Consider the following 13,577-nt stretch of genomic DNA (forward strand, 5'->3'; position numbering starts at 1 on the left):
CACCATACTCAATGTGCCCCATGCTATGAGTATGTTTAAGTATAACTACCACCCCAAAATTTCTTTTTCTTGCCAGGATTTATTGCTGGGATCACCAGTTATGACATATTAATAAATATGGGAAAATGCACTTTGTTAGACTTTCATTGTATGTCACTCACAGATAACAGCAGAAAAACATCATCCATGTAACAAAAATAATTGTACCAGATAGACACACAGGACTCATTTGTGCAACAATTGCATTTCTCATTATATAACATGCAATATTACCACGATTCCCATACACTGTTTTTCCAGGTTGGCAAGTACTAATGAAATGAACATTACATACTAATTTCAGTTAAGCAGCAGCAAGCATTGTTTACAGATGTGATACCCAGATGGCTTTGCTCTGTTGTTGAAAGAGAATGAAACACCGATTGCTAGGACACATGATAGAAGGTAAACGATGGAAAAGGTATACAATTATCTTTCAGTCTGCCTACAAAAAGCACTATTAACCATATGTTGGCATTACCTGTTGGCTTTACAATGTCTGCTAGAACAAGCTGTTAACTTCAGCAGCATTTTAAAATTCCACTATATATTGCTTTGAGATGTACCATAGTATACAATATTAGTCTCTCAATTATCAAGTCTCTTTATTAAAGATTTTTCTCCAAGTAAATTCTAGCTATTATTTCCACTGTAGATTTTTGTATTCCACATCTTGACAAAACTAAGATAATTAATGTCTGAGATCATTGGTTAAAGAGTTGAAGCTTTCATTTGAAAGTGTCCTTTTTCCAAATCAAGTTTAGGTCAGTGAAATTTAAGTACATAATTGTTACTAACATCATGCTTAGTTTTTCCCCAATAAGGCATTTTAATTAACATATATTTTTTGTAACAGTTATGTAATTGTAATTTTAATTTAATTTAAAATTTAGGTATGTTTCTTGCATACACATGAAGAAAAGAAATGTATCTAAGCATTTTAAAAGGTACTGTAAAATAAGAAATATCTTAACATGAGAAATGTCCAGTTTTCAGATAGAACAGTGGAACTTACAAAAACATCAACTGAACAGAAGAACCAATGACAACTCACTCCTCCTGTTCAACAGTTTCACTCTATAAAATGTCAAGCTGTGTGCAAATCTATTTAATACAAATAAAATTTGGCAAACTGCTTTTCAACTTTGTAACTGTATACTGAATTTTAAGCTGTGAACAACTCTTTGGTTGTTAAAAATCAGGCCCTCCCCTTCCTATGCCATTGGAACAGTACCAAGCTCCACAGAGGTCACTTCCAGACAACCTGTTTATCAGCATTCATCCTGATTTGTTTGCACAAAGTTTATGGGAAAGCTATATAACGTCCACTGTTCACTGAGCATTCATTCAATTTTGTTTGCGGGAAGGTTATAAGTTGTTGTGTCAAGCAGTTATTATCCCACACTTTCCAGTGCATTTTCTCCATCCCTTTCCTTACTGCAAAGTGTCAGATTTTTTGGGGAAAAGGTTTTTATTGTGCGAGAGCACCAAAACCACTTTAATTGCACAAAGTGAATTTACCAGTATGTGATTGAATCCCACCTGCAAAATCGTAGCAGTCTGTAAGTGAACACAGAGGCCTGCCACCTTCATATAGTTTGACTGCAAGAATCAGAGGTTTCAGTACAAAAGCCCACAACTTGGAAATATGTTCCTCTGAAACTATAGCCTTGTAGTCAATTTGTATTGTCAAAAAAGCAAACAATTGCCAAAATTACCTGGCTCACTGCCTGCTGAAAGGGAATCTGGGCGAAGTTATAAAGACCGTTGCGGTATCCATAACTTCCTTATAAGGTACTCCAGTAAGATAATGCTGATCACCATTTGGGCATTTAAATTAGCTCTAATTTCCAAGTAAATGGAGTGTGGGATTCAATCTAGATATATAACAGTGCAGTCTCCATCGAGAAAAGAGATTTATTCCCAGGTAAGCGAGCAAAGGATTGCAGCTGTAATTGTTTTAATGAAATGCATTCTAAATGCCAAGAGATATGTTAAGACTAGTAACATATCCCAATAGATTGTTTTAGCCTTGTATATATCTTGTTTATATGTCTTGTTTGTTTTTAAAGAGTCATAAAAAGGACATTTATATCTGCTCAATGTCCTTTTTATGAATCTTTTAAAAACAAAGATGACAGAATTTTTCTAAGAGAGCTTTAAAAAAAGCCCACAAGAAAATTGGGTACATAACATTTTAATTAGCTGCTCATTGCTATGACTGTAAATGGTTAGGAATGTCAAACAGACAAAGTTTTACATTATAATTTACTGTTTATTAATGAAAAAAATCCTACCAAAAACATTGGGTGGAATTCATTGAAACAATTATGATTAAATGAAGTAGTGCAAGTGTCAACCATGAATATCTCTTAAATTATTCATAGTATCAAAGTATTAATATGCACAAATTAACTATGATGTGCTTTTAAGAGGTGATATGCACCCGAATATAGCTGCAACATCTCTAACCTGTTTGTCTGCATTGAATCTGATTTTAAGAACAGAGTGAGTGAGGAAGGTAATTCTATCATTAGGATGTTCTTGGATAAACCTCCAACTACTATGTTTTTGCTTTGGAGATAAAGCATTAAAAACAGCACTGAAATGATTAAGGTTACATGCACAAATTAAAAACAGGCAGAGACATTTGCATTGTCACCACACTGTATTTAAAGCTATGGCTTACTATTTCCTTTTTACAACAGAAGGGAACATTGTTGTAATCTGGCTCTGGCTGGTGAACTGCACTGGGATAACGAATATAGGCTACTGAGTTCCTGATCAAGTGGGTTTGGAGTGAAAGAAGATTTCTTTTGGTATTAACAAGTTGCTTCAGACAAGCAGCTTGTCAAGTGGAGGCAGCCTTCACAACACAACCGTCATGCAGCTACTTCATTTTGTACGCTGGTTCCATGTGCAAAGCAGTGACCAATGCTGTAACTTTTACTTAAGTACTTGAATGAGGAAAATGAACACTTCAAAAGCAAAGGCATAGGAGGTAACCAGCTCCCTTCACGGTGATTCCACAGCCATCTCCTAATCATGTGGATAACTGATTCATCCCTTGAAAGCAGCTTCAGTTCACTTTCATAGCTATGCACATACTACACTTAATTCCTTTGTTATCTTGAGGAAATAAGATTTCCCAATATATAAAAGTAATCAACAAGATGGTTTAGAACTGTCTTATTATTCTGGAGATTGAGAACGTGTTTTTTTTTGGGGGGGGGGCATCATTTTATAGCCAGATTGCTGCATAGCATGATCTTTGTGCAATGTATTAGTATTAAACCAAAGCCTCTGAGTAAAAATGCCCCACTCCAAAAGATCAAGGGGAGGGCATCCTAAAGAATTAATGCTGATGGAATGTGCCATCACAGCCAAAAGATCTTATAGTTGGAACAAAAGGCTCCCGGCCAGACTAGTTGTGAAGTAACAAATCTGTGTGCTTAATCCTAGATCTGCTACCATCCCATAAGAAGAGTAACCTTGAGTATGATTTTAATAACAGAGTGAGCAAGTAACATGTGCAAAACCTTCCTGCTGAGGCCAACAACTTACTTCCCTATAGCTGTCCTCCTCCATTACTCTTCCTTCAGCTAGACACAGATATTGGCACTTGAGAAGACGACCTGCAGAGAGGTTAAGCGTCTGGACAGGAGCAGGATTCCACACTCTTCATCTGCATGCTGCTTTCCCCCCTTAAATCAAACAATATCTGCCCCCCACCTCAATAGTTACATGGTGGTGGCAGCACTAAATTTAAAATATGTCTCGATTGTACCTCAGTTTCTTTCACTTGTTTTCATGATGCAGGTTCAGTGATAGAATATTGAAGGATTGAAAAAAAGGAACACTAGGAGCTAATTTCTCCACAGATGTTTGGAATAAAATCTTGCTGCATGCAACCGTGTTTGAAACCTGTTACAGCATAATTTATTTGACATTTATTCCACATATATTTGAGTATATTCTCAGTGATAGTTCTTTAAGTTTTTTATGATCAGTCAAAAATTATGGTGTAATTCTCAAAGGATGGGTGACAACAACTGCTCCTATAAGTGTCTGGAAAGTGCAGGCATATATCATTTCTAACAGCAGGATAAGCATGGTTACTGCATTCAAGACAAAGCTAGCAGTTTCATAAAGACAAACACTTTTACAAGTCATAGAGAACTTCTAGGATCACAGCAATTGACCAGGCCTGCGTTTCACAGCTGAAAGGGCAGTATTGACCATTTTCATTAGTGAGTTCTGGAAGACCCTTCCAAGGTGATCTGCCAAACAAACAACACAAAGTTAATACATCCCTATCAGAATTACTGAGTAGTTTAAAATGTTAAAAGAACACATGTCACATAAGTAAGGGATAACCCCTGTGGGATATGTGTATGACAACAAACTGATGATCTATCATCTTACAATATTTCAAATTCCCTGTTTAAAAATGACTAATGTATATTACCAAGGAAGAAAAAGTTGGAAGGCACCAATTACACGAAAGAGAAATTAAGGAGAGTTGCAGATGTAAATGACAATACTTTGTTAAGCCCAAGTGTTTTGAATGGGATTCTTGCTCAGGGGCACACTTAAAACAACTAATTTCAGTCCTAGTCTCTTTACACTGTTGCAAAATAATTCTAGAGATTAGAACTGAAATTGCTCTACCCTATATTAACAAACAGAAAACAAGGCCAAACAATGCTAAGGTTAATAATAATTGGAAAGAGCAGGTGTCATGAACCTTTGACCCTCCAGATGTTGCTCAGCTCCCATAATCCCTGGCAATTGGCCATGCCTGCTGGGGCTGATGGGAGCTGTAGTTCAGCAACATCTGGAGGACCAAAGGTTCCCCACACTTGGGGTAGGGAGAAAAAATTATTAAGAAGATTCTGTATACAACCCTTTGTTGCCCAATTTCCCTTTTTACTGGGGTTGCATTTACTGTATGTTCATTGCTCTTGCAGTTCAGTTAAATCTGCGTAGCTTTTTACTACAACAATCAACCAGTGAAGCAGACTACCAGGATCCAGATAGAAGCAGGGGCAGTGGTTTTCAAAGAACACAGCCCTCAGTCCAGAGAACAGAGTGTACACGTTACTGCGGCAGCATTTTTCACAACAAAGAAAAACAGTAGACTCTTATGATGCCCATCTGATATATTGTGGGGTTGGGCATTCCTTTCCTGGTTTTTACCAAGAACACTGGGACCATGATGGATTCCTGCATGTGATCAATCACTTTCAGAAGAGTTCCTCCCCCCCAGCATTCTTCTCCTGACTTTCCACTCTCTTACAAAGAAAATCTATTACTGCAGAAAACTATGCCCTTCCCAGGCAACTGTGATAAGTACAGAGAGTGCTTGTCTGATTTTGTACCCTGTGTCTCTCCTCCATCCATCTAATATGCATGATCCACAAGTGATTTCCTGCTTCTACATACAGATTACTGCTGATGGACTGGTCGAATAGCCATCTCCAATTTAAAAACATTTAGGATTGAGGTATAAAAGTATCACAACAAATTAACAATTGCTCATGATACAGTCTGGTCTCATTCTTGCCTAAAATGACAAGCAGAAAAGCCTGGTTCCATTTCATAGGTCTCATAGTGGGTAGCTTATAAAAATGGTCATCAAGTTCCCATTAGTGCTGCTGTTGTCATATCTGAACCATCTGCAAAGATCTTCCTTCTTTACTTCTCCCTTTTTTGGCTGCAGTGTATACATAAGTATTCAAAATGACAGACTTATTTTATTTTGGACTGAACATCAAGAAAAATTGCAATATTTCAAGTAGTTTAAATGAAAGTTACCTCTCAAGGTGGATATAATGGCGAGAAAGAACATTCTTAACCAAATAGACAGTCTTTGCATAGATCTCTGGACCAATTAACTTGGAGAAATACAACTTGGCACGAAGGAAATATCCAATGGGCCAAAGCCATTCCTTTTTTTTTACAAGAAAAAGCAACAAAAGCAGAATTACAGACACAATTTTTTTTGGTAAGAAAACCAATATCTATCAACAACAAATGCTGAAGCACAAATCTTACAGGCCCTTGATGATAATTAAATCCTTTAGCCACATTGTAGCTATCGTTGTCTAAGGCATTGTCGTACACGCCACAGTAAACCAAATCACTGCAGACAGGGGAAAAACACAAAAAGGCAATAAATATCTTTATAGAAAGCAGCATTAACATACAGAATTATTTAGGGAGAAGAACTGATCGTAATTCAACAGAATTCTAATCAAAACTATTCAGCATCTATTAATAAAGTCTGTTGTATGTAAGCAACTTTACAGAGATTAATTCTGCACATATAAGTGGCATCAAGGTTGTGGAATTCCCTGAGGTCTGCTCCTTCTCAAATGGCCTTTAAAATGGCAGATTATTTTTTTCTCCCAAAGACTTTGGGAGATAAAAAAGATTCAAGTTGATTTTAGCTGCAGTCGTTTGGCGGCTTCTACATGTGTTTTTTGTGGGCTTTTAGTCTTCTTGTTAGCTAGTTTGTTTGATTTTTAAAATAGTGAATTTTATTGCAAGTACATTTTTTAAATGCTGCCAGCACCTCATGATAATGGCGTGAAGTCTATTCTTCTAGCAGCGTTGCCACCCTTCTCAAATTTAATGTGGTGATGGTATTCCTGTCCCCCACACCAAATATACTGCTCAAGCATGGACCCTACTCCTCAAATCTCAGAATACATCCTGTTAGAGGAGAACGAGGTGATCCACTTTGCTGGGCACTAGACCTGGAAGGATGATAGACAAGAAACCAGCTTCTGGGGAGAGTTGCTCTCAGCTTTAGCTGGGACCCAATTTTCTTCTATGTGAAATCCCACAGTAGTCAGAAAATACCAACAACATCTGGATTGCTGTCAAGCAATAAAGCCAAATCTATTTTCACACTGTTGGAGGCACAAAATACTGTAATCCATGGAACATGGCATCATTTTAGTTAGATACGATGATTGAATTTTTCTTTTTGCAAATGTATTCAAAATTTGGTTATATAGAAATAAGGGGACATCATAAAGGCAGGACTGGGAGGGGGCATTGTAAAAGAAAATGTTACTCAAAAACTGACAAACTGGAAAGTTTTCAACAAGTTACTTTGTCAAAGAGTGTTATATTTGATCGAACAGAACTTAAGGTTTCTCTTAATGAGGAAGTCTGAGAGACTTTTGTCTGTTGTGTAAAGAATTTACCTCCAAATTCAAATCAGCTCTCTATCATACTTACTCTGGGTCTAAAGTTTTCATGCCAAGTGGACCAAGTAGCTTTTGTTCTACTGTTTCAAGGGCTTTCCAAGCTCGTTCGGGACAGAACATTTCAGGTGCCTTGACAAAAAGCATCAAAAGAAAAAAAAATCACTTTAGAACCAACAGCAAAACTCTGGAAAATTAAATGAACAAGATACATCTTGCATTTTGCCCCACACTGTAACTCCCCACCATATATCCGTAATACAATGTAAAATTTCATTGTAAAATTAGTACTTAAATAGCTTAGTTTTTTTAGACACTGCAATCCACAAAATGTTCCCTGCGTTGCTGGTGTTGCCCTTTCCTCTGAACTCGTTAGTTACAGAAGGCAGCCAAGCACAGCAAAATGCCAGGTGTACCCGGAGTCTAAAGATTTTGTAGCCCAGTTGTTGTTAGCAACCACCAGCTGTGACTGATGGGAGTACTCCATGATGAGGAACTGAGCATCACAGGCTTGTGGTTTTCGCGGCTGCTATAAACACTAGCAGCAGTACTGATGATTACTCCATGGCAGATGGGATTTGCATTCTCTAAACCAGGAGTGGGAAACCTTTTTTGCTCCATAGGCCAGATCAGGATTGGCCTTATGAGCCAAATCTGACAGCTGGACAGGACTGCCCATCTGTCAAAACATTAAGAGTTATTTTGGAGTCTGCCAGGGACTTAAAGGGGGAGGACAAGACTTGAAACGACTTGCAAAAGCCTCTTCCAAGTCTGTCTGCACTTCTCTTTTAAGTCTGAGACTGGGGGCTTAAAGGAGGAGGTGGGGAGATTTGCAAAAGGCTTCAAGACAGCCCCTGCACTCCCGTCTGAGCAAATAGGAGCACAGGAACTATCTTAAAGCCTTTGCAAAAGCCTCCTTGCAGTAATTCTCATGTGTGACCTGCTTCAAAGGGTGCTTTTGCACAGGGCTTTAATCCCTACTCAACTGATGAGTGGGGATAAAATCCTGCTGCCTTGGGCTGTGTGATCTTGTGATCTGGCAACATGAATGCAGCCAATGCAAGATTAAATCCTGCCCATCAATTGACATCACCAGTGATATCAGCTGTTGGACGGGTGGGAGTGGTTTGGGGAAAATGGCCTCACAGGCCACTTTGGACCCCCTAATGGACTGTGATTGCCCTGAAGGCTGGAGGTTCCCCACCCCTGCTCTAAACAGCAGGTAATTCTGGGGCTTGCTGGGGCTAAGGAATATGGGATCAGTGTAGCATAGTGCCTCATACTACTGCATGGCACAGCAGTTGTGGATCAGGCACTAAGAATTTCTAAGTGTAGCCTGTAACAAAGATAGAAAAGCAAGCTAACATGCTTATTCCTGAGGAATATTAATGTTGGGACCCAGTTCATTCCTCCACTTATGGAAAGGGTTTTTGATCCAACAGATGCATCCACTAAATGAAGAGAAGGGAAGAAATGTCATTCACCCTTGTCCCTGCACCACTTTCCATATTGCTTTTGAAGGATCCTTCAGTGCTTTGGAACAGATATTTTGGGGCTATAGAGGAAGGGGTATCTGGTGCACATAGCCTCCCTGTCTTTTCTGTTAGCAGGGGAGACTGCTGGATAGACAGTCCTTCTTGCAAGTGGAGGGGCACAAAAGTATTCCACCCAAAATGTCCATGCTAATAATAAAGCAGGAAAACAGACCTAAGAGATTTGGGGGGGGGTTTACTTCAGGAGGAATGTTCAATGAGTTTCCTCCCCTAAACCATTTTGCACTTATCATTAAATATAATAGCTTGTAAAGCGCTAATGAAGAAAAAGTTGAACTAAGAACATGATCTTAACTATGTCTACTCAGAAGTAAGTTGTAATGAATTCAATAGGCTTTCTCTTAGGTAGTGGGGTTAGGATTGCAGCCCAAACTATGTAATGCAAGTTTATTTTAATACAAAAAGAAAAAAAAAGAGAAAATGATATAATTTGGAAAGTATATTTATGCAACACATACAACAACCATCGCTATAGGGAAATTCGGCCGTAGTTGATAATCACACCAAGGACTTGATGCTCCGTAGCTGTCCTTATATATGCCTCGCTTATGAACTAGAGTAGGATGCTTCTCATTGGGATCTGCTGGATTTTCAGAGACAAAGAACAGCTTTTCAAAGTGTGCTTGGATTTTTCTGTTCCACTGATCATATGTAATGGTCTCTTCTTTCCCTGGAAAGTAAAATAACACAAAAAGATTGGTTTTGCATACAACGTCAGTACCAGTGGAAAACATACAAAGACATAAGCATTTTGCCATGGATAAATGCGTCCATGCCTTAAGCTAAATCAGTACAGCAAGTAAGAGTTTGATGTGGCCATTATTTCTTTTATACCTGAATTTATATTCTTTTTCTTATGCAGGTTTTTACTGTGAGAGAGCAATTGAGTTCTTCAGAAATTCACAAAAGCCTTCTGTTCTGGGGTCCATCAGCAGAGACCGGACAGTAAGTTAAACCAGTGTTTTACCAAACCCCGTCCTTTTCCATGAATAGAGCGCTTTGGAGGACAGATTTCTCACTTCTGCATTAGATATGGATAAGAGGAGCAGTGGCGAGTAATATGTGCACTGGTTCTTCTCCAAATCTCAGCACAACCACAGAACTTGGGTGAGGAGACATGTGTTACCAAGAGTCCCTGCTGAAGCAAGCTGATTTGTGGATGCCCCAAGGACAAACAGTATTATGGAAAGCGTCCCTATACTAAAGAAAGAAACCTGCACAGAACTACATCAATGCTTGTATGGATCCCCAGGGAGAATGAAGTGACCTCTGTTTATAAAAATGAAAGCAGTGCCACCTTAAAACTTAAAAACCATGACTTTAAAACCATGGACAAGAGGGAAGAGTGTAAGCTGATATGGACATTTTGAAAAGGAACTCATTAAAAAAAGTTAGCTTTTCAAACCTATTTTATTAGTATCCTGCCTTACCACTAAGGTGACATGTTTGGGACAATCCTGTGAGGTGAGTTTGGGATAATGGCTGTGTGTCAGTCAAAATCAGGCCGAGCTTTATGGTTTGGAGGGAATTTGGACCCAGCTCTTCTCCAGTTCAATGTCCCACAATCTAATCAGAATCCTACCCTAGCTCTCTAATTCAGCATTCCCCAACCTAGTGCCCTCCAGATGTTGTTGAGACGCCAGCTCCCATCAGCCCCAGATAGCATGCCCAAGGCTCAGGGATGATAGTAACATGTGGAGGGCACCTGGCTGGGGAAGGCTGCTCTGTAGGACTGTTCAAAGCAAAGGCATTTCTTGACATCTAATCTTCAGATAACTGAACAACAGATGGGAGGAGAGAAATCATGGCTAATTCCAAATACAAATCTGTAGGTCAAGAAATTTAAGCTTATGTCAAGAATTCAAGTTAAAATACAAGATGGAAACACAGTTGAGAAACAGGCTGTTCTAGTATCTCCTGTATACATTTTTCTGATTAAGAGCCAAGAACATAAAGCAGAAAACAGGCTTTTGGTATCCATAGTTACACATACAACTGAAGAAATCTTGACCCAGCATTACAGTCTAAAGAAATTATGTTAGTAGTAATTCTTTCCTTATTTAAGAATCTTTAATACTGGGAACGATCTATCGTCCCCCTGATCAAAATGCTCAGGGAGACCTTGAGATGAGATATGAAATTGAGGAAACATCCAAACTAGGAAATGTGGTAGTAATGGGTGACTTCAACTACCCGGACATAGACTGGCTGCATATGTGTTCCAGTCATGACAAAGAAGCAAAGTTTCTAGATATTCTAAATGACTATTCCCTAGACCAGTTGGTCATGGAACCGACCAGAGGGACGGCAACCCTGGACTTAATCCTCAGTGGGGACCGGGACCTGGTGCAAGATGTAAGTGTTGTTGAACCGATTGGGAGCAGTGACCACAGTGCTATTAAATTAAACATACATGTAAATGGCCAATTGCCAAGAAAATCCAACACGGTCACATTTGACTTCAAAAGAGGAAACTTCACAAAAATGAGGGGATTGGTAAAAAGAAAGCTGAAAAACAAAGTCCAGAGGGTCACATCACTCGAAAATGCTTGGAAGTTGTTTAAAAACACTATATTAGAAGCTCAACTGGAGTGCATACCGCAGATCAGAAAAGGTACCGCCAGGGCCAAGAAGATGCCAGCATGGTTAACGAGCAAAGTCAAGGAAGCTCTTAGAGGCAAAAAGTCTTCCTTCAAAAAATGGAAGTCTTGTCCAAATGAAGAAAATAAAAAAGAACACAAACTCTGGCAAAAGAAATGCAAGAAGACAATAAGGGATGCTAAAAAAGAATTTGAGGAGCACATTGCTAAGAACATAAAAACCAACAACAAAAAATTCTATAAATACATTCAAAGCAGGAGACCATCTAGGGAGACAATTGGACCCTTGGATGATAAGGGAGTCAAAGGTGTACTAAAGAACGATAAGGAGATTGCAGAGAAGCTAAATGAATTCTTTGCATCTGTCTTCACAGTGGAAGATATAGGGCAGATCCCTGAACCTGAACTAACATTTGCAGGAAGGGATTCTGAGGAACTGAGACAAATAGTGGTAACGAGAGAGGAAGTTCTAAGCTTAATGGACAATATAAAAACTGACAAATCACCGGGCACGGATGGCATCCACCCGAGAGTTCTCAAAGAACTCAAATGTGAAATTGCTGATCTGCTAACTAAAATATGTAACTTGTCCCTTGGGTCCTCCTCCGTGCCTGAGGACTGGAAAGTGGCAAATGTAACGCCAATCTTCAAAAAGGGATCCAGAGGGGATCCCAGAAATTACAGGCCAGTTAGCTTAACTTCTGTCCCTGGAAAACTGGTAGAAAGTATTATTAAAGCTAGATTAACTAAGCACATAGAAGAACAAGCCTTGCTGAAGCAGAGCCAGCATGGCTTCTGCAAGGGAAAGTCCTGTCTCAGTAACCTATTAGAATTCTTTGAGAGTGTCAACAAGCATATAGATAGAGGTGATCCAGTGGACATAGTGTACTTAGACTTTCAAAAAGCGTTTGACAAGGTACCTCACCAAAGGCTTCTGAGGAAGCTTAGCAGTCATGGAATAAGAGGAGAGGTCCTCTTGTGGATAAGAAATTGGTTAAGAAGCAGAAAGCAGAGAGTAGGAATAAACGGACAGTTCTCCCAATGGAGGGCTGTAGAAAGTGGAGTCCCTCAAGGATCGGTATTGGGACCTGTACTTTTCAACTTGTTCATTAATGACCTAGAATTAGGAGTGAGCAGTGAAGTGGCCAAGTTTGCTGATGACACTAAATTGTTCAGGGTTGTTAAAACAAAAAGGGATTGCGAAGAGCTCCAAAAAGACCTCTCCAAACTGAGTGAATGGGCAGAAAAATGGCAAATGCAATTCAATATAAACAAGTGTAAAATTATGCATATTGGAGCAAAAAATCTTAATTTCACATATACGCTCATGGGGTCCGAACTGGTGGTGACCGACCAGGAGAGAGACCTCGGGGTTGTAGTGGACAGCACGATGAAAATGTCGACCCAGTGTGCGGCAGCTGTGAAAAAGGCAAATTCCATGCTAGCGATAATTAGGAAAGGTATTGAAAATAAAACAGCCGATATCATAATGCCGTTGTATAAATCTATGGTGCGGCCGCATTTGGAATACTGTGTACAGTTCTGGTCGCCTCATCTCAAAAAGGATATTATAGAGTTGGAAAAGGTTCAGAAGAGGGCAACCAGAATGATCAAGGGGATGGAGCGACTCCCTTACGAGGAAAGGTTGCAGCATTTGGGGCTTTTTAGTTTAGAGAAAAGGCGGGTCAGAGGAGACATGATAGAAGTGTATAAAATTATGCATGGCATTGAGAAAGTGGATAGAGAAAAGTTCTTCTCCCTCTCTCATAATACTAGAACTCGTGGACATTCAAAGAAGCTGAATGTTGGAAGATTCAGGACAGACAAAAGGAAGTACTTCTTTACTCAGCGCATAGTTAAACTATGGAATTTGCTCCCACAAGATGCAGTAATGGCCACCAGCTTGGATGGCTTTAAAAGAAGATTAGACAAATTCATGGAGGACAGGGCTATCAATGGCTACTAGCCGTGATGGCTGTGCTCTGCCACCCTAGTCAGAGGCAGCATGCTTCTGAAAACCAGTTGCCAGAAGCCTCAGGAGGGGAGAGTGTTCTTGCACTCGGGTCCTGCTTGCGGGCTTCCCCCAGGCACCTGGTTGGCCACTGTGAGAACAGGATGCTGGACTAGATGGGCCACTGGCCTGATCCAGCAGGCTCTTCTTATGTTCT

The 13,577-nt window shown here is 39.5% G+C and overlaps 1 protein-coding gene across 4 annotated transcripts in view; it reads right to left on the bottom strand.

Moving 5' to 3' along the window:
* Window positions 1-59: 59 nt before the first annotated feature.
* Window positions 60-13,577, bottom strand: part of AGL (amylo-alpha-1, 6-glucosidase, 4-alpha-glucanotransferase) — a 78,957-nt gene continuing 65,439 nt past the window's right edge. For all 4 annotated transcript variants that reach the window (XM_061633688.1, XM_061633690.1, XM_061633691.1 and 1 more), the window contains 5 exons: window positions 9,268-9,479; window positions 7,291-7,388; window positions 6,097-6,184; window positions 5,857-5,990; window positions 60-4,319 (listed from right to left, as the gene is read on the bottom strand). In XM_061633688.1, coding sequence (XP_061489672.1) covers window positions 4,202-4,319; window positions 5,857-5,990; window positions 6,097-6,184; window positions 7,291-7,388; window positions 9,268-9,479 — 650 coding nt within the window. In that variant the 3' untranslated portion in view covers window positions 60-4,201. The remainder of the gene's footprint in view (window positions 4,320-5,856; window positions 5,991-6,096; window positions 6,185-7,290; window positions 7,389-9,267; window positions 9,480-13,577) is intronic.

This window comes from Rhineura floridana, chromosome 6, assembly GCF_030035675.1.
Source record: "Rhineura floridana isolate rRhiFlo1 chromosome 6, rRhiFlo1.hap2, whole genome shotgun sequence".
Classification (NCBI taxonomy): Eukaryota; Metazoa; Chordata; class Lepidosauria; order Squamata; family Rhineuridae; genus Rhineura; species Rhineura floridana.